This window comes from Lepisosteus oculatus, chromosome 9 (assembly GCF_040954835.1).
Source record: "Lepisosteus oculatus isolate fLepOcu1 chromosome 9, fLepOcu1.hap2, whole genome shotgun sequence".
NCBI lineage: Eukaryota > Metazoa > Chordata > Actinopteri > Semionotiformes > Lepisosteidae > Lepisosteus > Lepisosteus oculatus.
In genome coordinates, this window is record NC_090704.1 from 17,027,215 (window position 1) to 17,055,147 (window position 27,933).

A 27,933-nucleotide genomic window follows, 5' to 3' on the forward strand; every position below is an offset into this window, starting at 1 on the left:
GGAACTTGTCAATAATTAGTTGATAATATAACTCATAAATGTAGAATATTTTAGCTCTACATAAACCTACCTTAATGTATATTACCTATATTTCATAATATAGGAATGGGTGCAATACGGTACCTGTCGCAGACTCCTGTCTGAGTTCTCATTTGCTGGGCTCCCATCAGAACCATTACTGCTGCCTGATTGATCCTTCTCATTCAGTAGGGCAGTGGCATAGGCCAGGGTGTCCTGGGGGTTAGAGGGGTACAATACAGCAATAAGATCAGGCAATGGGAGCAAGAAGATTCACCCTGAAGGAAATGATGCACTCAGACTTCTAAATCCACAATTACTAGCGCAGACAATGGATTGAATACAACATAAACATTATGACATATTACAAGCAGAAAGGCCATGCAAAATTAGCATTACTGAAGTATTACAAGGGAGGATAGCAAAACATGATTGCTAAAGTCCTCTTGAAATCTTTTAAGGATTTCTTGGGGACCTCCTTTAGGAGTTAGCTTGGCTTGATGAACGGACACTTCAGGCTCGAATCTCTTGGTTTCTACATCTCTAAAACCTTGGTAATACAGATGATGCTTGGGAAATGCAAGGGAGAGCTATTTCAGGTTTGTTTCCATGTGTGATAATCTCTGTTGACATACAAGCAACACTCTGGGGCTAACTGGCAACGTGTTGTTGGGTTTAGAACCCTGCTTTCAGTACAACACCACGGTGACGATCTGCTTTTCAGACATACCAGAAGAGGATTCTATCCTTTCATGTTACATGGCTAGGAAATTAATTCACAAACATCGGCAGTATCTTACAAGAACCTAAAAAAATGTGGAAATCTTACTAGTACATGTTATTGAATAAACATTTTACTTTTAGATATCTAATTTTCCTTCTTGTCAAGACAAAAAAAGCCTGATTTTTTCTAGCTTTGAACACAATTGTAGCAGTTGATTCTATTGAATTATTAAGCCAACTACTGAACTGGCTTAAGTGTTTTCTATTAGTTGGTATTAACCTGTTGCTTGCAAATTGTAACCGTGCTAACTGAATTTGTTGCTTGCATGTAACCACTGCTGTGAGGGCAAAATAGGGGGTGTGACGTAGGGGTGTAACCCCGGCGTCGTGGCCAAATTTCCCACTGGCCCTTACCAATCACGGCCTCCTAATAATCCCCATCTTAAATTGGCTTCATTACTCTGCTCTCCTCCCCACTGATAGCTGGTGTGTGGTGAGTGTTCTGGCGCACTATGGCTGCCGTCGCATCATCCAGGTGGATGCTGCACATTGGTGGTGGTGGAGGGGAGTCCCCATTACCTATAAAGCGCTTTGAGTGGAGTGTCCAGAAAAGCGCTATATAAGTGTAAGCAATTATTATAATGATTAATAAGGATACAGCTGTGAATCATGTGTCGCCAGGGATACAGTGCCTTGCGAAAGTATTCGGCCCCCTTGAACTTTTCAACCTTTTGCCACATTTCAGGCTTCAAACATAAAGATATAAATTTTTTATTTTATGTGAAGAATCACCAACAAGTGGGACACAATTGTGAAGTGGAACGAAATCTATTGGATTTTTGAAACTTTTTTAACTAATAAAAAAATGAAAAGTGGGGCGTGCAAAATTATTCGGCCCCCTTGCGTTAATACTTTGTAGAGCCACCTTTTGCTGCGATTACAGCTGCAAGTCGCTTGGGGTATGTCTCTATCAGTTTTGCACATCGAGAGACTGAAATTCTTGCCCATTCTTCCTTGCAAAACAGCTCGAGCTCAGTGAGGTTGGATGGAGAGCGTTTGTGAACAGCAGTTTTCAGCTCTTTCCACAGATTCTCGATTGGATTCAGGTCTGGACTTTGACTTGGCCATTCAAACACCTGGATACGTTTATTTGTGAACCATTCCTTTGTAGATTTTGCTGTATGTTTGGGATCATTGTCTTGTTGGAAAATAAATCTCCGTCCCCGTTTCAGGTCTTTTGCAGACTCCAACAGGTTTTCATCCAGAATGGTCCTGTATTTGGCTGCATCCATCTTCCCCTCAATTTTAACCATCTTCCCTGTCCCTGCTGAAGAAAAGCAGGCCCAAACCATGATGCTGCCACCACCATGTTTGACAGTGGGGATGGTGTGTTGAGGGTGATGAGCTGTGTTGCTTTTACGCCAAACATATCGTTTTGCATTGTGGCCAAAAAGTTCGATTTTGGTTTAATCTGACCAGAGCACCTTCTTCCACATGTTTGGGGTGTCTCCCAGGTGGCTTGTGGCAAACTTTAGACGAGACTTTTTATGGATATCTTTGAGAAATGGCTTTCTTCTTGCCACTCTTCCATAAAGGCCAGATTTGTGCAGTGTAAGACTGATTGTTGTCCTATGGACAGACTCTCCCACCTCAGCTGTAGTTCTCTGCAGTTCATCCAGAGTGATCATGGGCCTCTTGGCTGCATCTCTGATCAGTCTTCTCCTTGTCTGAGCTGAAAGTTTAGAGGGACGGCCAGGTCTTGGTAGATTTGCAGTGGTCTGATACTCCTTCCATTTCAAGATGATTGCTTGCACAGTGCTCCTTGGGATGTTTGAAGCTTGGGAAATCTTTTTGTATCCAAATCCGGCTTTAAACTTCTCCACAACAGTATTACGGACCTGCCTGGTGTGTTCCTTGGTCTTCATGATGCTCTCTGCGCTTTCAACAGAACCTTGAGACTATCACAGAGCAGGTGCATTTATACAGAGACTTGATTACACACAGGTGGATTCTATTTATCACCATCAGTCATTTAGGACAACATTGGATCATTCAGAGATCCCCGCTGAACTTCTGGAGTGAGTTTGCTGCACTGAAAGTAAAGGGGCCGAATAATTTTGCACGCCCCACTTTTCATTTTTTTATTAGTTAAAAAAGTTTCAAAAATCCAATAGATTTCGTTCCACTTCACAATTGTGTCCCACTTGTTGGTGATTCTTCACATAAAATAAAAAATTTATATCTTTATGTTTGAAGCCTGAAATGTGGCAAAAGGTTGAAAAGTTCAAGGGGGCCGAATACTTTCGCAAGGCACTGTAAATGTTGCCAAATGTTGACCAAGTCCATGGAATACCAAGGCCCTTGAACCTTACACTGAGAACCACTGCTTCAGACAGGAAATGTAGACAGACAGTTTTAAAACAAAGATTCTACTGAGAATACAGGATTCTCTTGTCTTCCTACAACACCTGCATAAGTTATAGATGGCATAGAGCATGAAGAACTTCGACAAGAGAAGGCAATGTATTCCTGTGTCACAAATATTTAGAAGAGCTGTACCTGTGCTGAAATAGTGCGCTGGAAGGTTTTCGCTGTGGACGTCTCATTTGAGACATTGCTCTGAGGAGTCCAGTAATGCTCAGACATCTGCAATAAAACAGAACCTCTTTCACTGCCACTTCACAAAGCTTAGCCAAGAAGAAAACAACCCAGCAACTCTTTCCATCTGACGTTACTGCTTTAGTTAGTATCATTCTGGATTATACAAGGCAGGTGACAACAGAATTAAATTAAGAATAGCTACTAGTCGTGACCTCCCTTTGTGTACAAATGCAGCAACTCAGAACCCACAGTAATACTCATTGCTGTATTAGTACTTTGCTCTGTGGTTTGCCAAAGATGGCCAAAGATAGGTGGTACTTGTGGTGTGTTAGGTATTAGTGAAATTATCACTTCATTTGATTTGATTCCCTACTGCACTTCTTTAAATCTACTTAATATGGAATTATTTAATTAAAGGGAAATTTTTATACTAAAGTATAATAACGTCATTAATTATATTAATGTATGAAATATAAATATTGAAGTATACATGTATATTATACATACTATATATAACAAAGGAACAAGTAAAAGGTTTATTCCATGCTGAAAAAGAGAATAAAGGAAACAACGTTTTGGCTGTGGTTATCGGGTGTTTATCAGCTTGATCTTACACTGAAAATATGAGAGAAATCTAACCTTTCAGGTAAAACTATTCAAAGAAAAAAAATCCTAATAAAACAAACATTTTTCTAAAAAACACACGTGTCACAATTATTGGCACCCGTAGAAAATCCTATGAACAAAATATAATTGACATATATTCCCATTCATATTTTACCTTTTTTTAAATCACATCTGAGTCTTTAGGAACTCTTAAGTGGTTGACCATGACTTCCTGTTTCACTGGGGTATAAATATGAGGTGACACGCAGGCCAAACACCCTTAGTCATCCATCAACATGGGGAAGATCAGTGAATACACAAATGAAATGAGACAAAAGGTTGTTGACCTTCATAAACCATGCAACGGATATAAAAAAAGCTTTACACCTGGAAATACCCATCTCGACTATTAGGGCAATAATTTAGAAGTTTCAAACAACTGGAACTGTGATGAACTTGCCTGGAAGAGGATGCAAGTGTATTTCACCCCCATGTACAGTAAGGAGGATAGTTCGAGAGGCAAAACTTTCTCCAAGGATTACAGTTGGACAATTGCAGGAGTTGGTCGCATCTTAGGGTCACCAAGTCTCCAAAACTACAATAAGACGCCACCTCCATGCCAACAAACTATTTAAAAGGCTTGCCTCTGCTGTTGTGAAACCAAACGTAAGCACCTGGAGCTCACTAAACATCACTGGAACTTTGATTGATACTGGGTTCTTATGGTCAGATGAGACAAAAATAGAGCTTTTTGGCAACAAACGCCCTCTATAGGTTTGGCGTAAAAAGAGTCAAGGTCATACAGAAAAGAACCTAATCCCCACTGTGAAGTATGGTGGTGGATCTGTGATGTTATGTGGCTGTTTTTCTTTCAAACGGAATCTTGTTAGGATACATGGCATCATGGACTCCATCAAATACCAGAAGATTTTAGATCAAAATCTGACTGCCTCTGCCAGGAGGCTAAGGCTGGGTTGTGGTTGGATCTTCCAGCAGGACAATGATCCAAAGCATATCTCCAAATCCACACAAAAATGGTTCACTGACCACAGAATCAAGCTTTTCCAGTGGCCATCCCAGTCCCCTGACCTAAATCCCACTGAAAACCTGTGGGGTGATCTGAAGAGGAGAGCTCACAAGTGAGGACCACGGACCAAGGATCTGGAAAGATTTTATATGGAGGAATGGTCTCAGATCCCTTTATATGTGTTCTCCCACCTCATCCAGCTTTATAAGAGAAGACTCAGTGCTGTTATCTTGGCAAAGAGAGGGTGCACAAAGTACTAAATGCAGCGGTGCCAATAAATGTGACATACAGTATGTATTTTTGAGAAAAATGTTTATTTTTTATAGGATTTTTTTTCTTAGAATTTTTTTACCTCACTGAAAGGTTAGATTTCTCTCAAATTTTCAGTGTAGGGATCAAGCTGATAAACACGATAATAATTTACAAAATATGGTCTTAAACACAGAGTTGCTGTTGTAGCCTTAGAAAGGGAACATTATCAAACAATTGCATGTTCTTAAAAGAGACTTTAACTAGCATGCCATAATACTTTGTAGCTGTGTTAACTTTTTAAATCTGAAGAAGTAATCAGTTTCTCTGTGTCGTTTTTAACTAAATAGGCAATTCAAAGAGCATTTAAAGTTTCAACTCATCTTTCGAGAACATATCTGAAAAGGTTACAATGAGCAGCCTTCTGTAATAAAAGACCATTGTTGTACTATTTTACGCACAGCAAATACATTAACATGGAAAAGTACAGTACCAGGAAATTGGATTTTACTGTATGGTTTGTTACAATCACTATGTACTGAGTTGACCTACTGTAAGTAGATAAATCTGTTTTTGTTTTTAAAGCCACTATATATAATATATTTACAATCAATACCTAAAATAAAATTGTGTTCTAATTAATATTTATACACACATACTAATAATTCTGTGTATTGTATTTAATGAAAAAATACAAATTTCTGTTAAAGTTACTATACAGTATAAATAGCTCAGGAAAGCACTAATGTGTTAATATGAATTTAATTTTTATTGTTACAATAAAATTTAATATGATTTACTGTACATTACACTAGACATGCCATGAAAAGCATTCACTGTGCCACCAGCCTGTTTTAAAAAGTAACATCTGATTATTTTAAAAAATAAAAGGTGTTGGTCGCTACGTTGCTGCGCTACAGCGCATTATACTTCACCCAATCTGAGTGGCTGCATCTGTATTTTATTCCTAATCTGTGTTTCTTAGTCCAATTAAAACATTTATGGAGTTCCATACATACAGGTATACATATTCCATGTCTTTCCAGCCTCTTTAAATTGATTCCTGGAAACTGGACATCATTCCAGTCAAACAAGCCACACAGAAAATAAGTCATATAACAAATATTCAACATGTACTGTTCACAGTACAATACTATACAATCCCCCTTCAGATTAATGTTCTTTCTGCAATTACTTTTAATGGTATTTGTTAAACAATTAAAATCTTTACCTTTTTCTGTAACCACTGCACAGCCCAGCTCCAGTGACTTGAGTGCTCTTTGAAGTAATCCTTTGCAGGTGCACACCTTTTTGAAAAAAAATACACACTTTAGAATTCACAAATCTCTATTTTTTCTTTCAGTTTTCAAGTTAGTATTAGGCAAAACAAGTTATTTTTAAAAGTATATACATTTTGGTTGGTGAAAGAAAAAACGCTTACTTCTGGGCCAGTGTAACAAGGAACTTGACACACTGATAGCAGCGACTACTATCCACATTGTTACTCTGATGCATTAGAGCTGTAAGAAGAAGAAAGAAACCATGAATACAAAAGAATAAGCATATCACTGAATCATTTTCAGTTCTACCAGAAGGTACTTCTATCTTTTGTAGGGCATATTTACCTTAAAAGGAGGTGATTTAAGTAACAGGACCAAGACATATTTTGATTGATCTTTTATTTATAATTATTCATATATATATATAATTAATTTATATTTATTAATCTCTCAAACTGGTCATTTAGCAAATGTGGCTAACAATGCTCTGATCTTCCTAGATTATAATCTGTTTCATCATGTTACTAATAAATACAGACAAAAAAGCAGCATTAGAACTCCTAAAATTAGTAGAGGAAAGAAAAGGATGCAAAACCCTTTTAAGGAAATAGCTCATTGATGATACTGTTTTCCTTGCAATTAATTTTGGATACTTCTCATATTCTAATAATACCACTATAAGATCTATCAAAAGATAACCTGACAGATATTTTGCAATGTCAATGAGCCCAAAGCAATAATGCTCTTTGCAAAAAAAAAATCTTACAAGTTGTTAACACTCCTACATCTCACTATGTTATTCACATTGTCCTTACTGTACACTTCTTTTTCCATTCACTGCTGTTTCTTTTGCAGAACATTTAAAAGCGATACATACCCAGAAGGCCCTTTTCAGACTCAAAGGCATATTTCAATCTCTGACCTTGCAGAGGGTCTTCCACAACCTAATGATAAAAGAATAACAATTTAAATAATAAATTTAAACTGACAACTTTCATTATTTCTCTTTTCCATATGGACAGTCATTGAGTTAGTCCTTAATGCAGTCTAGGAACTGAGAAAGTACTGCAGAATCTATAACCCACAGTGATTACAAAGTAGGCTGCGCGTAACAACAATGTACAAATTCTGTTTTACTCACCAGTATCTCTAGCAGCAGCTGGAAGATGTTCTTGAGCTCATGTGGAGGAGCAGTCTCTAGCTGATTCTGCATAGAATGATCAACAGCAAAAACAATCACAAGTGTACTTGATAATAGTATATTTTTCTCATGCAAAACCAGTGTTTACATTTATGGAGGGAATGACACAAAAGACAAAAATACAATGTCAAAAAAAGAAATGTAGTTCGAAAAATAGACTTAATTTCAATAGACTTCAACTTCAAAAAGTTGGCTCTAGTACTATTCTGGAATTAAATATTCTAAGAAAATACTTCTACCATCTTTTTTCCCCATACAAAAGATGTTTATAAAAAAGTGAATGTTCAATTAGATAGTGACCTCAGATTCTTTCAGCACATTTGTGGGTGACTACCTGCATTCAGTGCTATAAACTTTTCCCCATGGAATATCTGCTTTCCTTCCAGCATATGGAGCTCTCCTGTCATGTTACCTTAATGAGCTGCAGCACATTCAGAGAGAAGTGCTCATTGCAGAAGCAGCAATAGGTAATCATCTCGATCAGGAAAGACAAAGGACCTGATAGCTCCCGCATGGCGAACATAACCTGGCATGGAGAAAGAAAACTCAGTTTAAGTCAATAATTAACTTAGTATGGGGCTCCCAATGACCATAAATTGTTCCCAAATTCATTACATCTTGCTTAGTTTCCTGGAGAACCTTGGATCTAGTTAATCTTATAATTCACCTGTTTTTATAAACTGGTTAACACCTGTAAGCTATTAATGAATCAAGCAAGTAATCTGTTCCCTTCAGAGAACTCTGGACTATGAGGGCTAAAGAGTACTAATTTTAATCGCCTGTTTAACTGATAACAATGGAATTGTTCAATATCTTTAGGACTTGGTGATTCAATGGGGACCTACAAAAATTGCCGGATTGGGTCTCTCCAGGATCAGGATGGGTGATCCTTGATCTAGATCTTTAAGCATATAATTATCATTGAATTATCAGTCAATGAAGCAATAACAGATCAGTTGTGCCAATATCTTGAAGTGAAAAAATTGTGAGGGGTGCCCTATTTTTACAGTAATGACTCAATGGTAGAATCCATAATCTTTACTAATACATCCTTAATGCCTTGTGAAAATCAAGAAATGGAAAGTAATCAATATGTCCCATTTATCAAATGAACAACCACTTTGAGCAATTGGTAATTGAAGAAATATGCTGTCTCTCGCTGGCATAGGCATGTTCATAAAATACAACCTCACTATGTGATAGTTAGACTGTGGCTGCTCTACTTGCCAGACTTGAGCACCAGTGAATATTTGTGAATAAAGCAGGATGATGTGTGGCATCACTGGCATATCAGTGAACTGGCATGGTGAGGAGTGAGCCGATTCCAACAAGACAGGATGTTGCAATATAGTGTACCACAGATGTTAATTTTGTAATGACTCTAACATTGTCCACAACAACATTAGCCATACTACTACTGTTCAATAAAATGTTAGTATACTTTCTACAGAAAAAGAGACAAGTTTTGCAATTTTTCCTTTATGGATTTTCTCTGAAATGTGTTTTGTATGCAAAATTCTGCATAAGAGTTTCTTTTTATGGTTCATAAAATATATATCACATCTTAGTTAATCCCCTTGAAATAAGAAAATAAAAAACAGGCATAAAAATGACCCTTTTTTAAAAGAAATTTAGAAATTGCTATTTTATTTTTTGATGCATATCCACCCAATTTCAATCTCAAATTTGTCAAATCTTTTGAAAGTACTTTTAAGAATCCTATTGATTTCCAATGGTGTTCCCTGAGGAACAGCATGGGTCTAGCTCCGCTTGCATATGCTGAATTACCTCCAGAAGATAGGGCTGTCCTTCTGGCTTGAAGAGCAAGGCCTCAATGTCAGCATGGAGAGGTAACAAGGAGGCAGATGCAGGTACACTTAACAATGGACTATGCTTGTACAGACCTGAAGCTGAAAGCACATACAGAAGAACATATAGGGGAAAAATATTTTTTTATGGTACTGTAATGGTGAAGATAACTGTCAAGGCACAGAAATCCAGCAACAGTTAATCTCATTTACTACATGTTGTAGAGGCATCTTAACTTTGAGTGATTCCTACCCAGCATATTACCTTTAAACCTGAAAAATGTCCAATGCATTGGAGTTAACATAGCACAATAACTACAGAACACAAGTTTAATGTGGTTAACATACTATTATAATTAATTGTTCACAGGAATTCCCGTTAAAGCTCTATGTCTTAAGGTAGGTAAGAGAATGCAGTGCATATCTTGCAATCTTCTAGCTTATCTGACCTGGCCTGTGACACTTAGCGGCTAATGTTTTCATTCTCAGGAATGCCTGCTTCAGCTACATGTTCAGGTCTCACATTCCTTCAGTGGCAAGTCATAGATTTGCATTGCAGAGTTCAATTTAAGCCTCTACCACCTGCACCACCTGATGCTCATTTTGTTGGAATACTTTGAGTGCATCCAAGATCATTTAACATCACATAGAATATGTAATTTATTAGCTGCTTACAAAGAACAAAGAACCTAACATGTTTTTTATTTTTAGTTCTCACATAAGCACAAGATAAGCACTTTCTGTATACATCTATAAAGCCTTGATCTTCATCTCTCACTTACTGTAGATGGCAGTGAAGCTGTAGTGCTGTCAGCTGCTTTCACAGACATTGTGAAAATCACTGAGGCCAGTAATAGTCAAGGTTTACAATAAGTTAAATTAAGTATAGATTATATAAAAAGTTAAAATGAAGGACAAAAATGTGCTGTAATATCTCACCAACTGTCCTCTGGAAGGTGATGTCTGAGTGCAGCACCAACAGAGCTAGGGTGTTGTGTAGGTGAAGAAACTCACGGGCCTGGGCTGAACTCCACCGCCGATTCTGCAGGAAGTCCGAGAAACAGCAGGATTACATAGGGTACAGAGAGTAACTGACTGATCTTTAGAACAGTGCCAGAAAGGGTAAAGACAATGGAAAATTGTCTTTATACAACTTGTATACTGAGTAATACAAGGACAGGGCACAGCCAATTATCAATACAGAGCACAGCCACTTGACAAATCGGGGCACAAAGACTGAGCAATGTAGAGTAAATAAAATTGAACATACTGAATGGTATAATTGATGGAAACTACACAGAGAGAAAGCGACACAAAATTAGTTTCTTAGCTCCTTGGCATTTTAGCTTCACCTGATTGTTCAGTCGGTTGGGTCCCAATAAGAAAATAAGCATCCTCCTGTACGCTGAGTGATTCAACAGAATTTGGCAGGACCTGTAACCCTGCAAGGGACCAAAAGTACAAAGTCAGGTTCAGAGCTCACCCAGTGCTGTCTACATCACAGCACAACTTGATTACATTGCTTGCTGAAAAATCTGACCATGCATTCTTTTCAATCATAATTATTAAACATATCCATAATTTAAAGAAATCTACAGCATAAGGCATTTAAATGGAAATGGGTGGTTGCTTCGTTACATTTTCCTTACACGTATTGCTCATCTGAACAAGCATGACTCACCCTTTGCACAAAGTTGCTGAACAGTGAAAAGTACTGGGAACAGTTCTTGCAGTTTTCAAGAACATCCTTGTCCAGTAAGGAGAGCAGCGCTTCCAACAGCAAATCAAGACCCTTGTCTTGAAAATGTAAGGCACTCTCTAGTGTCTTCTCCAGGACTGTAGCTACAACAACCCGCACTTCCCTTACACTGGACTCCAAAAGGCATATCCTGCAAGAAATATTAAGAATAAGAGAAGGCCTTTGGCCCTAAAACCTGTCTGGCTATTAAAAGATCATAATACCTAACTAAACCTTTTCTTGAAAAAACAAAGATTACCTACACAAAGAATGGCTTGGAAATTGAAAGAATAACTTATGACCAATATGACACAATTGTAACTGATCGTACGATGTCTAGTTTTAGAGGGCAATAACTACAGTGACAAACTAAAGGGTTGTGAATTATGGAAAGAGTTAACAGAGGAAGTATACAATAAATTGAGTGAGAAAAAGTGCACCTTTGAGAAGCAGCTAATTAAGTACAAATACACTCACACCTGTTCTGTCTTTCTCCTGATATATGATCACCTTCTTAGCACAGAAAACAAATAGTCCAATAAGTTAGCAAAGCTGTTCTGATACCCAAAACACTTAACTCATGCTGAGTGTCGGGTGATGGGCTGTTCCAGGTTGGTCTTAGCATAAAAAATTCCTATTCCTCCCATGAGCTTTCAGAAAGCCACGGTGTGATAGAAAGGCTGCTCAAACGTTCGATCTCAACAACCAATTGGATTACAAACACTCAGTGCCAAATGGCCGCTGGCCCCACCTTTCTGCACACATTTCCCCTGGATGTAGTTACATTCCTGAGCAGGCTGTTGCAAAAATCTCCAGTGCTTCTCCTCCCCAAAATAAACAATGCGCCTATGAGAGCACTTACAGGTGCATTCCATCTTCCGCCCCAAACAAAACTCTAAACATGGCCAAAATGTGAAATAACAGCAAATCACCTCTTAGAGCAGCAGAGCACAGTTACTCAGATATGAGGATATTCTGACTTGAAGACTAGGCTTTGAAGGCAAATTAAGACAAAAGCCAACGTGCTTGCTGAGTACATCCTTCAACTGTCCATTTTAAAGAATGTATAACAGTTAAGGTGAAGTTAGACAGTTCATTTTCCATTTGCCCTTTGAAGTCCACAAAATCAGCATTCCTCTCTTAAGAGATTTTAAATTACCCCAGTGACAGCTTTGACAAACTGCACTGGGATTGGGTGTGGGTTAAAAAGCTTGGTACGTACACCTTAGTATCATGTCACGTTTTTTAAATTTTACGGCTAATTACTGCAGATGAGAACTAAACGTCATCATTTTACCCTGATTAGTATAATTAAAGTTACCAATTATAGCACGAACTGACCTTATATTGGTAAATTTAATAGGATGCATGAAAGCAACATGAAAGTTTAATTAAAATCACTGCTTTAAAAACATCACCCTTGACTCTCTTTTGCAACCTTACTTAACAAGTTCCCGTCCTTCTGATCCAACTAAGTATTCAATCATCCACTTGCAGGCTTCATTGCTCTTGGACAGCAGAACTTCTATCGTAGCAATCCACTCCTCTGTGTCAACCCTACAATACAGCGAAAGAAAGGAGGAAAATTAGTACACACACATATAATTATCAGGATCCCTACTGCATTGGGCAGGCTTTATACTAATTCATGTTGCAGGCTCATGTGCTCTGCATTTGACACAACATGATTCACAGTGTCGAGTCTCTAGGGTACTATAGATTTTGGTGCAGATGTATTACCAATTCCTTACACTTATATAGAGCTTTTCTGGACACTCCACTCAAAGCGCTTTACAGATAATGGAGACTCCCCTCCACCACCACCAATGTGCAGCACACACCTGGATGATGCAACAGCAGCCACAGTGCATATACCACATTATCTATCAGTGGGGATATATACAAACTTTAGATTTAATTAGCAGGGAAATAAATATTGAATCATCTATTACAAGTGGAAAGTTTTAATAAAAGTTTATATGTGGGCAAACTGTGGTTTTATATGTGAAGACATTCATTTAGCCTTTTTTCCTTCTTGTATGTATAAAACATTACTGTCTATTGCAGTGGTTCTCAAACTTTTTGGACCAAGTACCACCCCTAAACCAACCAAAGCATCCAAGTACCACCTACAAGTCATCATCTCATAGGAACCCCTGAAATTCTCAATGACCAACATGGGTGAGCGAGCACACACACTCACACATACATATAATAAATATTATAATAATAAACTTTGATATAGCGCCTTTAAAGGTGGCTTCTCAAAGTGTTTTACAGAAAAAAAACATTAGCAACAACTAATAAAAAAGCACCATTTCAGTGAGAGGGGTGAGCCTGTTTAGTTGAGCAAAGCAGATGTGAATTAATTTTTCAAGCCTTGATACAATTCACAACAGACTCTAACAGGTATTTAATTGTCAGCCATTTTTTTGACGGCAAAGGTCTCGCGGTGGATGTTGTAATGTGTACATTAATTTCTGGAGCAACCTATCGAATTCGTGCAACTACACCGTTATGTCGGCTTGTCATTGCTCTAGCACCATCTGTACAAACTCAGACGCATTTTATCCAGTCGAGGCCATTCTCTTCGATAAATTCATTCAGAAGCTGAAATATGTGCACTCCTGTAGTTCCTGTTGGTAGCGGTTTACAGAACAGAAAGTCTTCATGGGACATGCCCTCAAACTCGTATCTAACATAAACGAGCAAATTGGCCAAATCGACTACAGACTCATCTAATTGCAGTGAAAAACATCTGCTCATCTTAACGCACTCTGTCAGCGTACTTTTGATATAATCCTTCATTTCAATAATTCTATGAATGACTGTATCTTTCAGGGGGAGGGGGGCAGCAGGTCGAGCTGTTTAGCAGCCTTTTCTCTACACATAATAAATGTCAGCTCTTTTGCCAAAGGTAAATACGGTTCTTTAAAAATAGTGTAGCTTACCTGCTTTAGCAATCCGCAAACTTGCATTTTTCCACGTTTCCGTTTTTATTTCCGTATTTATTTAAAGTTTTTATTTCATGCGCATGGGAGCGAAACACAGAGACGCTCAGTGTATTTTTCTCAAATTAGAACAGTTCTTTTTCTGTTATCACGCTTTCGTGTGCTCACAAGATTACCTGCGTTCGTAGCATGTATTTCTATGCATTCCTGTGTTTACAACGTTGGCATTGTTCCAAAATCATGCACATTCTCCTTTCTCCCTATTTGCTGGAGATACAGTAGCTCTTTTTAAATACAATTGGTCACTTGCATCCGTAGCACGTATTCCTATAGGGTGGTATAGAATTACAGAGTATCTCTTGTGTCCACTGAAGTATTAGCGCGCACTGTATCGTAGTACGTAGGCTGCGTATTCGACACGTATTAAAATACAAAATATGAAAACCCGTCACGATTTTTCAGCGCACACGACACAGTTCCAGGGTCATTTGGCGTACCACTTGGCAGCACTCCACGTACCACTGCCGGTACGCATACCACAGCTTGAGAACCACTGGTCTATTGCATTCTCTTCTCTATGGCCTACCTGAGTTTCTTCTTTGTGCGTAGATAGGTGTGGAAGAGGAACTGGACTGCTAGCTCAAGGCTCTCCTTTGCCATTGCCTGATAAGATGGATGCTTCAGTTTGGTCTGTAATATAGGAATAAATCTCAACACAAACCAAGCAATCTCGGACAAATGCAAGTGTAGTTAAAACACACTGTAGTCTTCTTGATGTACTGTTTTTGTGGCTAGGCATTTGGATAAAAGACTTTGCTAATCCTTGTTAGGTCATGAATCCAGCCCCATAATATTAGCAGCTTCTTACATCAATGCCTTAAATTATTTACCACATTTATAATAAAACAAATTCTAGTAAATGTTTTTTTTATTCATTTTCTAGTAATAGTATTTCCAGTAACTGTTCTAGTATTTTTGATTAACTACAATACACACAAATCCATGACCACTGATTTATAGAATAAATTCCTTAATTCTAAAAAGAAAAATTGTAGCAGGCATACCGCATTAACAGAAGCGAGGGACAAAGTGAAGCTGAAATAATCACTGTTGTATACATCTCGATTCTTCATAAACTTGAGATTTTCATCTCTCACCATCTGTAACAAAAGCATAACACAAAACACATCTTATTTTTCTTGGGAAGATTTCATGTATACTGAAAGGCTTTAAAAATGCAATCAATTTATATTGAGATCTCTAGCTATGTCTCTCTTAAAATAGTCAAAGAAAAATGAAATAAAAACGTATTTTTGTTTTTAATTTGATTCAATGTAATTTATAGCACCATATTTAGCAAGATAAACTCATAGAATTACACATGAAAAAGAAATCCCTTACCAAGAGAGGTACACCATCATACACTAGCAAAATACTAATAATACAGCTTTTACTCAGCTGATTTTATCTATTTCAAATTATTTCCTGGCATTACCTGGTAGATTCTGGCTGGCATTTTTTCCACAAATAGTCCTTTCTTCTCTCCTTTCCTCACTAACCGGGTCAAAAGAGACAGGCGGTCATTATTAGCACGAGGTGGCCGGGGGGAGGACTGAGGAGAAATTTCGGGGGAAGATGGAGCAGACCTAAAGAGAAATTAAGAACATATCACACTGCAGAAAACCAAATGTTGCCCATATATAATATTTTAAAACTCAGCATCATCGCCCTTACTTTTAGTAAACACACAAAACAAGGGCAAGCTTTAATGTTCAGATGATTACATTTTTCTCATTCAGCCTCGGATGCTGCTCCTTGATAAATTAGTACATCCCATACAAAACAGTGGGCTGCCAAAAAAGTTGATGGGTAAGGGGAGATACGAGTTGCCACTCTACTTACAGACACAGATCTTCTGCCTCCTGACGCATAACGCTCACTCGGCTTTTCTTTGGTAAAACGGGTGAGTTCTGGTCAGATATTCTTTGATAGAAAAGCATGTAGGCATTCCAGTATCGCCTGCGCACATCTGGGTAAGGATTGGCTATGGAACAGAGAAAAGCAGTATGGAAACTGTTGTGGGAAATCCTTCATGGATTCAGTTGTTTTATTGAACTCAATAATGACATCAATGCGTATTGGGTCTGCCCTGCAGAACAGACAAACTGCAAGGGTTTCCCAGCTCTTATATACAGTCAGAAGAAAGTTTGTTTCACAATCTGAGTGCTTGTCCTGTTATTTAATATGAATTACTACTTGTCCTACTTGGTCTTGCTCTAGGTTCTGTCCTTTGATATGCAGCAGACATTGGTCTGGTTTATCCTGTTTGTGGGTGTAGTTCCTGTCTTTTATTATGTAGAGTTAAGCCAGTGGGGCTGCTAAAGCAAGTCAGCTTTATGGCATCTTAGTGTAACTTTTGTTTGAGGCTAAATGAACAGACCCCATCAACACCTCTCACAATGTGCTTAAGTGGTGATACTTTGATGCATGGATAAGTGAGATATATACATGTCCCACTTCAGAAACACTCTGAGAATATGGAGTGACCTGATAAAAACTGTATTCTATTTTACCTTTTAAAAAATACTTTTTTGTGTTTAAAATGGACTTTAAACCTCTTCAGAACAGAAATTTAAAAGATACTGATTTGTACTCTTTATCTCTAGGGGTTGAGAATAAGAATTTTCAATACAGCCCCATACAAAAGACACACCCTAGAAATAGTTGTAAAAATGGCGTAGAAATACAGACTCACTTTAATTAGAAAGAAGCAGTAAAGTCAAAATGAGCGATACACTTTACTGCATCAGAACTTACACTGATCATAGACCTTGGGTCTGTATTCTCCTCCAAAACACTCATATTCTAAAGTCTCATCATTCATATCAAACTCTTCCACCACATTGTCATTGAATTTGTACCATTTGCCTCTGGCGCTTCCTCTGAAAGATTTTAAAAATAGCATGGAGTTACATTTCCTGCAGGAGTAATTACAAATTAAGCTGATATTTATTAAGCTTAAAACCAGCTTCTGTTTCACATTTGTATTGATTATAGCCTGACTGCATAAAAAGAATCAGAATAGCACAATCACTTTAATCAATCTTAACATAACCACTGCAATTCTCCTCTGCCTTTCTGCCACTGGTAATTCTTTCAAACACTGATATTCTGTTGATAATATGATCTAAAGCACAATGTAATCACAACATACAGCTTGATCTTGCACTAACTGCCCCACATCTGCCTCCATCCCCATCTTCCATGCACTCACCTGCGGTCCTTGATGAAAGAATAGTAATGTCCTGCGTGTGCCTGGCCGCTGTGCACCACCACGCCAACTAGCTCATAGTTCTCTGAGATCGTCACCTTTTTCCGTGGAGAACCTCCCGCTCCCAATTCCCCACTGCGGCCATTCTCTCCATGGTCTGAGCTTGAGTCCTGTCGGGCCATCCCAGACACGGTATATGGCTCCATATTCAGCACCCAGGGGAACTAACACAGCAAGAAGAGATGTAAAAATGAACAGAATGTAAAGGTTCTTCATTTGGGCAAGGATGGTATTGCCAAACCATTTATAAGATTCAGCTGGGACTCGGGATTTAGAAAGAACAAAAGAAACATACCGTGTATCTTCCTCCTTAGAAGATTTAAACATTATTATAGGAGAGGACGCACTGTACTCTTAAATATGAAAACAGCAATGCAATGTGCAAGATAGCACAAAACAGTGGTGACATGTAGCTGTCAATAAAATGCTTTCTGAAACTCTTAAATCTCACATACCTTGCCTGAATCAGACATTTCACAATGAATAATTTTAATTAAATATTCATATACAATACATGCATAGCAAATCCATATAAATATATATACACATACTTTCAATACAAGAAAGTTTGGCTTATAGCTTGGCATATACATGGCAGTACAATCCTGAGGTACTCTGTAAAAAGTATTTTGTTTTTACCCTGATCTGCTCATCATACTTAATGGACCGCCCACTCTCCCAGTCAAACCCAAACCGCATGAGGTGGATGACCAAGACACTGGGGAGGGATTTGATGCAGGTGCGCTTCACTGTGGTTCGCTGTGACAGCAAAAACAATGAGAAAACATCACTTCTGCTGGTACAAGTCCGACCTCTGGTCAACTACATGGAAAACAATTTTTCTTTCAAATATTTTCAAAATATTAGATTCAAAATATTTTCTTCAAAAGAATGGTTTTTAGAGGTGAAAAGTTATTAAAATTACTTTGAAAATCTAAACCTTTAAAAAATGTAGATGTTTTAATGAAAAAGGTCTTATTTGTGCACTTTTAGAGAACACACGTCCTTCAATTCAAAACAAGAATAAAGCTGATGCTATTTTAATGCAGTAATCCTACAGAGAACTGGAACTAGAAACTTGCTTTTTTTTTACAAATGTGTCAAATAACATTAAATGTCAAAATCCAAAATGTAAATGAAATCAAATCACTTTAAAAATCATTATAAAGTGGCATACTAGCACAAAAAAGCAGGCACCCACAAAAAAATCAAACTACATTAAGCAAAGTGCATCAGACACCCTGAAAATCAATTTTTATATTCATTTAACACACTTCATGATTATTTGATTTCTGTTGCAGAGTATTAAATGTATATTGTAGTTTCCTGCCATTCATGCCAGAATAACACAATTTGATGGAAGACTGTTACTGCTACTGTAAGCAGTTACTACTATTTTTCTGTGCTCACTGTTTATGAAAGATTAAAAAAATGGACAAAGAATTCAAGAATGTACTGTATAAGTAATAGGTTTATTATATGCTGAAAGGAGAAGAAAAACACAACATTTCAGCCATAGAGCCTTCTTCAGGTGTGAGAAAGACAGGGCAGTAAGCAAAGGTAACGTAGCGGGAGAACAAAAGCTGGGAGAGAGGAGGAGCGGAAGGCGGGGGTAGGGGACAGACAGAGAGGCCAGATTTCTCTAAGCCTATTGTTTCACCTCTGACGGCCAAAATTACACACTAATCTTTCCATCAGTGTTCTCAAAGATGGTTTTCCTAACTATATCAGAAAGACTACAGAAAATAAAATTATCCTGCAGCTAGAATCACACCTTCCTCCTTCTCTCAACGACAGACTAATTGTCTTCTAAATTCTCTCTTTTCATTGTAGGTTTCATTTCACACCTCTCTTCACCTAACCTGACTTCACACTACCGATTGGCCACTCTGTCTGTCCCCTGCTCCCGCCCCTCCTCTCTCCCAGCTTTTGTTCTCCTGCTACACTACCTTTGCTTACTGCCCTGTCTTTCTCACACCTGAAGAAGGCTCCATGGCCGAAACAGTGTTTTCTTTCTTCTCTTTTCAGCATGGAATAAACCTAATTACTTGTTCCTTTGCAGCCTACGCATGCTGACACAGCTACCCACCTGAACTATTTAACAATGTATTCTTTATATACACCTGGTTGAAATAATTTAATATACTATTTTACTGTATAAAATAGTATATTATTTATATAAATTCACATAAAATGAAATTTGTGAAAAATAAAAAATCCATCCTTCAGAAAGCTGCCTGTTCCTGTATGAGTCACAGCAACAGCCAGGCTATCCTAGGAACACATGCTGTAAGGAAGTAATAATAAGCTAGAACGGATGCCAGAGCAATGCAGTGCATAAAATAAAAAAGTTGAAATCATTTCATTTTCCTTTCAGCTTTGTGGATGATTTTGTACCTTCTCCTTGCACTTCTCACAGTAGTATGCGTTGCTTCCCTCCAGCACCTCCCCTCGGACAAACTGGTCCAATGAGATCTCCAGGCTCTGGCATGATGTTACACCCAAGTTGAGGGCCATGAAGGTCTCTTCACGCTCATACCTGTTTATAAGCAAAAAAACATGGAACATAAACAAAAAAACAGCATCATTACAGAGCACAATGCGTATATTGTGTCAAAACCTTACCTATGTGGACAGTCTTTACAGATCTTCTGATCGGAGAAAATTCCTTGAAAAGTGTTCTTGAAAATCTGGTCCCGACCAATTTTCTGTTTGAAATAAAGCAAAATTTATGTTTTCAGAGAAGCTGCTATTCACTCTTGATTTTCCACATGTAAAACCTAAACTGGCTTATTCTTCAATAATGCACCCTTAAGTTAATACTGAAGTTATGCAACAAGGCTAACATGAACATCTAGTTTAGAATAAAATACACCCCCTGCAGTTGTGTGTACGTAAAAACATACAGGCTACAAATACTGTGATTTATAGACAGGTAACAGGGATATGAGAATAGGACAGGCTCTACTTAATACCTTGAGATGTTCGTCAAGCTGGTCAACAAGACTAGTGAAGAATTCGTACGCATCCTGCTGCTCTCGTACGTATAACTCTTTATTCCACATTTTAAAGATCTGTGGAAAACACAACAGCAATTGACAACTCCAAAAACAGGCCTGCAAATATTATTTAAGACATGCTTCAAAGCATTCTGTGCATGCTCCAAAATTTTTTAGAAGTATTTTCTTTCAATACATGAAGCATAATACATGATGTATAAGTTGCATTTTAAAGTAATATTACAGAGCATGTAAAATGTTAGTACACTTTTTTATCTGAGAATAACAAGAAAAGCAAAAATAAAAGGATTTTCAATCCCCTTCCCACATTTTCACTTAATGTTCCCCCACAAAAAGGAGTGAAACTAAAGGAGAAAGAGACAGGTGACATAAAAAAGTAGATAAAGCGAAGTACTTTAACTAGACTGTTGGAAACAAAAAAGTGGAAGGTCAGTCTTATCAGGTATGATCTAAACAGACATTTATCAACAGATTAAAGCCTAGGGTGTAGAAGGGAGGCTCAAAGTCTTAAAATAGTTCAGAAATGTCTGTCAAGCTTTAAAAAACTTAATTCTGCACCTTCTAAGTGTGTACCTCATTTTCTCCAACTCAGGAAACTGCATCATATTTCTAATCCACTGAACAAGTGCTGGTGGGTTGGCTTAATTTCAATTAAAGAGAATAAGGTGCCTAACAATAAGAGTTTCAGCAAGCTTTGTAACTTTTAAAACTAGAATTTGTTTTTCCATAAAAGATTAAATGCATTTGTGTGATTGATGTTAAAAGTGATAAGGCTAAAAACAAAGGGCACCTTCCAGAAATTTTCAGGTACGTAGTACTGCAGCTTGCTCTCCATTAGGTGCCCAAACAGGGACTGGACCTGATAGAAGATACTCTCATCTGGGTTCTCTGTCTCATCCTCAATAGACAGGAAGGCCTAGAATACAGCAAATTGACAGGAACCATGGCCTTTATCCTTAACGTCAAACAAACAATCATAAAAGAAACAGCTGTAGAGGGACAGGAAAAATGCTTATCAACAATAACTTAAATTCTCTGTATGTACTTCAGCAAAAGGGATTTGCCCATTAACTAGTCCATTATAGATTATATTTTTTTATATTAAGATGCATTTGCAGCACCTTGTGTATAACTCCTTTTAGGACAAGAGAGATCGGAAAACAAACAGCACCAGCACCTCCTGAGTAGGGCCTTACAGTTAGTATTTTTCTATTAAAAATGCATTCCATTCATACTGCAGCTCAACACATGTGAAGGTAAATAAGCATAAACACACTGACACGAACTTTAGCAGAAGCAGGATGTCCTAAAAACAAATTTTAAATAAGAAACTAAAGCTGATAAAATGAAGACATGGAAAACAGCCCTTTACAAAGTAAATTTTACATAACTAACAATGCAGTTAGTAAAATAATGGATGGAATGTTTCTTAAATACAAAACTCACAATGCCATGTTATGTCATAATACGTCACCAACAGTGATCTACTAGAAGAGGCAAAGGGGCATGTTGATCAGAATAAGTGAGCAAGGATTGCTTGAAAAACCAATTGAGAAAAAATCTTAACATTTCAAAACTTGGTTTGATACTGAAATTGGGATACAGCTGTTACTCTCTTCAACTGAAGTTGCATATGGAAAATATACATTGTGCTGTGGTGTTAGCTTTGAAAATCCTAGCTTTATATCCTAGGTTTCAAATTGATCAAATTTAAAAGCCACTATAAAACTGGAGGATCAATTTAATGGTTGACTAAGCTGAATCAAGCTGTGCTGAATTCCCAATAATGGCATGCTGACATTAGGACGGTGTCAAATACTCTGAAGAAAGTGGCAGCCGCTATAATAATAATTTAGCTGTTACTTTTATCCAAATACATCTACAGAGATTAAGGTGTGAATTATGTAATGACAACTGTGTAAATTGATTTACTTAAAACACTTTAATACTCACTTTAATGACACTTAGGAAAGAAGAGAAGAAGCCCCTTTTCACAAACCTCTGATTTTTACTTACTGACCCCCTGAAGCCCCATCAGATGTGAATAAATAATTTGTAATTCTCTTTCACCTCAGGGAGCCCAGGCTGCATGTAGAGCTGCTGGAAGACTGCATTCATGTAGCAGGTGGCTCCTCCATTTTTCAGGCCCACGAACCCCGAGACTGAGCGGCTATCCACTGGGGGCAAGTACTGAGGATACATACCAAACAAAGTTGTGACATAGTGCTTCTTGATTCAGCAGTGCAAGGGCTGTCATGTTAACTTAACACTAGAAAAACCTTAACCAATTCATGTTTGTTTAGAATTGTTTATACAATTAAGTAATTTGTCATTCTTTATAAACACATGCTACAAGCAATAACAATAAAAAAATAAGATAAGTTAAAGCTTGTGGACATTTCTACCCATCATTCTAATTAAATTGCAACATTTAGATGTAACTCAATTTCTGCACCGTGAGGAAGATGACATAGTACTACAATATGAAGAGAAACATCCTCGCCCTCCCCAACAAGCTCAAAAGACTGTGTTGCGTACTCACGTCAAACTCCTTGGTGTGGGCTGGGTCAGCCTGGTGGTGCATAGACAGCAGTTCTTGGGTGATGATCTGCAGGTTAGTCAGTGAGCTGTCTGCTAACATTACCAGCACCTCATAGGCTGCCAGACGGCTGTTGACTGTGCTACACCTAAGAGAAGTGAACGTAAGATATGCTACAAAGGAGAGGAGGCAATTTGGCCTATCTAGCAGGCCTGATGGTTGATATCTAACATGATACTAGGATTTAATCCAGCCATTTCTTAAAATAAGCCAGTGTATCAGCTTCAACAACATTTATGGGTAGTTTATTCCGTCACCCTTTGAAGGAAAGGGATTCATCACTAAATATCAGAGGGACTAGTACACTTTATTCCTCATGGATTTTCAAGACACTTTAGAGGTTTTCCATTAACATTGGATCACATTAAAAGACCAATTAAATAACTTTTTATTTAGCATTATGTAAAAATAAACTTTTTAAAGAGGTTTTTGAACAGAGGTTTACTGTACACCTCTGTCATTCTTATGCTAATTTTAAGAAAGTTCAAAAAGAACTAGATCATTAAACTGTTTCTCAATTTTTTCTCTAAATGTCCAAGCCTCGAAACTGAGTTTCCAGCCTTTCCAGGACACGTGGAATGAAAACACAAAGTTATTATATGATAAAAACACAATTTAATTTATAAACATGCATGTAAAGAGATGACACTGTCTCACTTGGGGTGAAAGTCCTGGCTGAGGGCAGATGAGCCAGCAGGGTTGTTACTGTTCAGGATGATCCGTGAGGCTCGGAACAGGAAATCATCTAACAGCTGCTGAATCAGGGAGGGACCTGTAGAGGAAGTACATGGTCACAACTGTAATTTTAACTCCAACCCATCTTGCTCAAGACTAACTTCAATCCTAAACAGCAAATACAGCAGGAGCTGAAGTGGCAGGGTTTGGTAAACACTGTTTTTATTACATTCCTAGTAAGAATAACATAATAATGAGATGGGTCTTAAGTTTAGTTGACCATTAATTGTTCTTGTGTATCTAGCCATTGTGGGTAAAGAGTCAACATACCTGGCTTGTAAAAGGACTCACCGAGCTGCTCTTTCTCTGTTCCGCACAGAGACAGGAGAGTCTTGATAAGCCGTAGGTGTCCTGCTTGAAGGATGTTGTCAGCCTCACTGGTCTCTAGCTCTGCAGTCCATGTGGGTTCAAAGTTATCAAGCCAGTTAATCTCATCTTCTAGCATAGCAGCAGGGCTAATCTGCAGCTGCTCCATTTCTGTAGCTGGAGAAAAGACAGGGACAATACAGCATACATGAATTTATTACTTCACTGCCTTTATGTTTACTTGTTGTCATGGTTATGAGATCCTCTAGGAGATAAAGTGGAAAAGTAATTTAAAAATCTTAAACACAAATGTTTTTGTGTATAGAATACTCTGATTACAGCACACTACAGAAAATAAAACTAATAATAACTGTTGTTTAATAATAATAAAATCCTACAAAAAGATATTACTTCTACTATAGAGATGCCACTGCATGTGAGAGAGTGCAAAAACATACAAAACATTTATTTCACACACTTGTTTTCATTCAACAAAGACTTACATGTCAGATCGTCCAGTAATTGGCACCTCAAGTCAAAATACTCAGTGCACTGGGACAATAGCCTAACAGGAAGAGACCACAAAGACAATCACCAAATATACTTCAGCATACAATTTAGTTAAGAGTTTGTAAAAAGTGACTTTCCTTTTTTAAAAGGAAAACTTAAAATGAAATAAATAACAAATCACCTTGTGAAAATACCACACATCTACACATGTACTAATGAGTAACCTTCCAGCAGCGATTCTTAACCCTTGTCCTTGGGAACTGCTATGACTCAAATCATTAGTGCTAATTGATGCCTTTAATTGATCTTCTTGCTTATTTACCAGCTTCTGCACTTGAATCTGCACCCAGCATCAGGGGTGCTGGGACTTCAGCATACAGAACTTAATACTGTTCCTTCTCAACATACTTTTTAATAGTTTGCTCACTTCATTATGACTAAATAGGTCTTAATAGGAAATACATTTATGACTGACATGGGTGGGAATGACTGCAAATTTCCAATAATTCTTCCATATGGTGCACAAGGCCAAACTATTTTAAAACCCAAAAATAAAAAAGTTTTAACATCAGAACAATAGGCATATCTTTACTCAAAGTTTCGGGGGAGCATGGAACGAGCAACCCAGTCATGTTGTTGAAGTTGAAATCTAGGCTTCTTTCAAGTAACAGCTAGATGAGTTCCTGGGCCAATTAACTAATGTCAATCAGGCTAGATGGGCCAAATGATCTCCTCTTGTTTGTGACCTTTCTTACGTTCCAATACATATACGTCTGAATCTGCTCCCTTTTGTGCTTTGCTGCAACATACAGGAGCTCTACTATTATGTTTTATTTATATGGCAGCTAGGAGTAAAGACTTACCTCTGGTTGATTCCTCTCATGATGCTAGTTGGGGACCACAAAGGGAGCTGAGCAGTCAGAATGGCTTTCAGGAGAAACAGGTTGGGTTTCTGCAGGTCTGGATAGGATGAGGTATCTGTCTGACTCAGAGTGTAGAGCTGATCACAGGCAACATGCCGAATCTGCAGCAGAAAGCAATATGGAAAAATTCCCACTGCACTGAAATGTTTTATAAAAACAAAATTAAAGGAAAAAGCAGTTAAAATGGACAAACTTGTCAGTTTAAAGACAAACATACCTCTGCACTTGGCGATCCAAGTAGTATATCAATAATAAAATCACTCACACAAGGCAAGTTATAAAATGAACCTAGAGAAAGAAGACAAATTAAAAAATTGTAAGCTTGTAAGAAAAATCATCACTAATATTGTTACAACTAGTTTATTGTGGAAAAAGACTTGTAGTAAATATAAGATGTATTCCATTTATAAAAAGAGAATACTGTATCCAAAATATGAATAAGAGATATTCTCAAGTGTCTGGCCTTGAGCCCCAAAACAGGCTATTTCTTTTTTAAAACTAAAAAAATCTGTTAACATTCTATACATTTCTGTGAAATATCTTTGTGCCAAAGTAATAAAAACACAGACGTTTATAGTGACTTTAAATTTTAGAATAACATTGATGACTTCATTCTGAGGATTAACTCTTAGGAGCATAGTTACAGGAAAACATGTCAAAATATTAAAAATGCAGACAAATCAACCGTCATGCTGCGTACAGAAATAGAAAACCTTTACAGTGATTTAAGACTGAAAGTGATCAATTAGACAGAAGGGGAAAACAAAACATCTTATAAAAGGATTTTATATCTTCCTGGATTAAAGGGCAGGAACTACAACCATCACCAGAATGCTTGTGTGGAAATCTGTGACTCACTGAGCTGCTGACAGCGCAGCTGCAGGCAGGTGACCAATAAGGAGAGGGCCTCGCGAGCAATGATGGTGTCTTTGATCGACACAGACTGCTGCTTCACGCATATCCCAGCATGCAGTGTTGTAGATTCTCCTTCACTCCCTGAACTGCAGTTACTGCCTGTATGACAGACCGAGAGATGGGGCAGAAGAATTTATGATTTTAAAAAAAGGTAAACCTAAAATCTTATTTTATAGTATCACAGTAATTACACAAAGTCCTCAGTATTGACACAATATTGTCCACAGTTGGAGGTGTCAGTGTGAATACCAAATAGCCTAGGTAGAAAGTGAAGAGGAATAGACTAAGAGCCATTCAACCCCCCCAAATAAAATTTACATTGCTGTTAGGCACTATGAGACTCATTGTGTAAAATTCTGTTGAAATATAATTTGTGCATGCATTAAAAAACACAATAATGTGTATTATGTTGGCCACATCAACCACCACCTGGCCTATTGTTATGTCTTATTAAAGCTCACTGCCGTTACCTGTACTGCTGAGGCGGCTTCGGATCCCCAAGGGGAACAAGGAGTTTGTGCTCTCTCGGATGGGCTGGCTGCTGCCCACAAGGTCCAATCGCCCAGCGGCTGCTGCCCAGGTGAGGCGCATGAAGCAGGCTACTGTGGAGGTGAAGTCACTGACCTCCATTGTCTGATCCCAGGTGTTTGACGACGTAGGCGAGGGAGAGGAAAAAGAAGCAAGTATAAATTTGTAAGAAAAAGACTAGCAATCATACTAACTGTGACAGCTGAGGGAGATATTGATGAAAACACATGGATGAAGCAAACACCTATTCTCTAGATTCTCTAGTCCAAGAAGGTATCTGTTTCACTTCAAAGAGTGGTTTCTAGTCCTGTTCATGAGGGACGGTAACCTCTTGTGCTTTTTGCTCCTGTGGAGTTTCAATCACAGACTAAATTACTTAATTTTTGTATGTGGTACAAATTTTAAAGTTGCTTTTAGCTCTTAAAATGTTGAATGGGTTTTTTAATTGGTATCCAACCAGTACAAATTCCTGCAGTAATTCAGAATAACCCTCACTCAGGTGTGTTGCCTCAAATGTAAACAACTGTACAAACCTGGATGGCAGCCCGTGCAGCTGGGATTATCTCTTCAACCCGTATAGATGAGCGGTCTGACATGGACATCTGCCTGTAAGAAGACTTTTCTGGTGTGCCGCATAGAGAAAGCTGACGGCTGCTCTGTCGGCTGATGTTACGGAATGGTCGGGAAGACAGTGTGTCCAGCCCCTCTTTACTGAGCTCCTCGTCAAGAGAGCTTGGCATTGACTGTCCCACCAACAGGAACCTGCAGGACAGAGGACATGACTGCTGCATCAACACATACTATACACTGTCAAACAGAACCTTTTTCTTTTACTTGTTATATGTGAAGAAAAGAATTGTGGCA

General features: G+C 38.0%; 1 protein-coding gene across 10 annotated transcripts in view; it reads right to left on the reverse strand.

Annotated features, from left to right (window-relative positions):
* Positions 1 to 27,933, reverse strand: part of usp24 (ubiquitin specific peptidase 24) — a 73,505-nt gene that overhangs the window by 5,007 nt on the left and 40,565 nt on the right. For 7 of the 10 annotated variants that reach the window (XM_015355756.2, XM_015355755.2, XM_015355761.2 and 4 more), the window contains 33 exons: positions 27,603 to 27,831; positions 27,012 to 27,174; positions 26,485 to 26,640; positions 25,844 to 25,914; positions 25,567 to 25,727; positions 24,697 to 24,758; positions 24,158 to 24,370; positions 23,810 to 23,924; positions 23,096 to 23,240; positions 22,624 to 22,743; positions 21,344 to 21,469; positions 20,509 to 20,607; positions 20,159 to 20,241; positions 19,931 to 20,072; positions 18,173 to 18,292; positions 17,477 to 17,697; positions 17,020 to 17,144; positions 16,105 to 16,246; positions 15,698 to 15,848; positions 15,267 to 15,362; positions 14,789 to 14,892; positions 12,695 to 12,808; positions 11,195 to 11,402; positions 10,866 to 10,955; positions 10,453 to 10,555; positions 9,494 to 9,615; positions 8,118 to 8,231; positions 7,646 to 7,711; positions 7,382 to 7,448; positions 6,666 to 6,744; positions 6,456 to 6,531; positions 3,301 to 3,387; positions 124 to 234 (listed from right to left, as the gene is read on the reverse strand). In XM_015355756.2, the coding sequence (XP_015211242.2) occupies positions 124 to 234; positions 3,301 to 3,387; positions 6,456 to 6,531; positions 6,666 to 6,744; positions 7,382 to 7,448; positions 7,646 to 7,711; positions 8,118 to 8,231; positions 9,494 to 9,615; positions 10,453 to 10,555; positions 10,866 to 10,955; positions 11,195 to 11,402; positions 12,695 to 12,808; positions 14,789 to 14,892; positions 15,267 to 15,362; positions 15,698 to 15,848; positions 16,105 to 16,246; positions 17,020 to 17,144; positions 17,477 to 17,697; positions 18,173 to 18,292; positions 19,931 to 20,072; positions 20,159 to 20,241; positions 20,509 to 20,607; positions 21,344 to 21,469; positions 22,624 to 22,743; positions 23,096 to 23,240; positions 23,810 to 23,924; positions 24,158 to 24,370; positions 24,697 to 24,758; positions 25,567 to 25,727; positions 25,844 to 25,914; positions 26,485 to 26,640; positions 27,012 to 27,174; positions 27,603 to 27,831 (4,081 nt within the window). The remainder of the gene's footprint in view (positions 1 to 123; positions 235 to 3,300; positions 3,388 to 6,455; positions 6,532 to 6,665; positions 6,745 to 7,381; positions 7,449 to 7,645; positions 7,712 to 8,117; positions 8,232 to 9,493; positions 9,616 to 10,452; positions 10,556 to 10,865; positions 10,956 to 11,194; positions 11,403 to 12,694; positions 12,809 to 14,788; positions 14,893 to 15,266; positions 15,363 to 15,697; positions 15,849 to 16,104; positions 16,247 to 17,019; positions 17,145 to 17,476; positions 17,698 to 18,172; positions 18,293 to 19,930; positions 20,073 to 20,158; positions 20,242 to 20,508; positions 20,608 to 21,343; positions 21,470 to 22,623; positions 22,744 to 23,095; positions 23,241 to 23,809; positions 23,925 to 24,157; positions 24,371 to 24,696; positions 24,759 to 25,566; positions 25,728 to 25,843; positions 25,915 to 26,484; positions 26,641 to 27,011; positions 27,175 to 27,602; positions 27,832 to 27,933) is intronic. The other 3 variants (XM_069194210.1, XM_015355759.2, XM_015355760.2) reach the window with 1 other exon arrangement.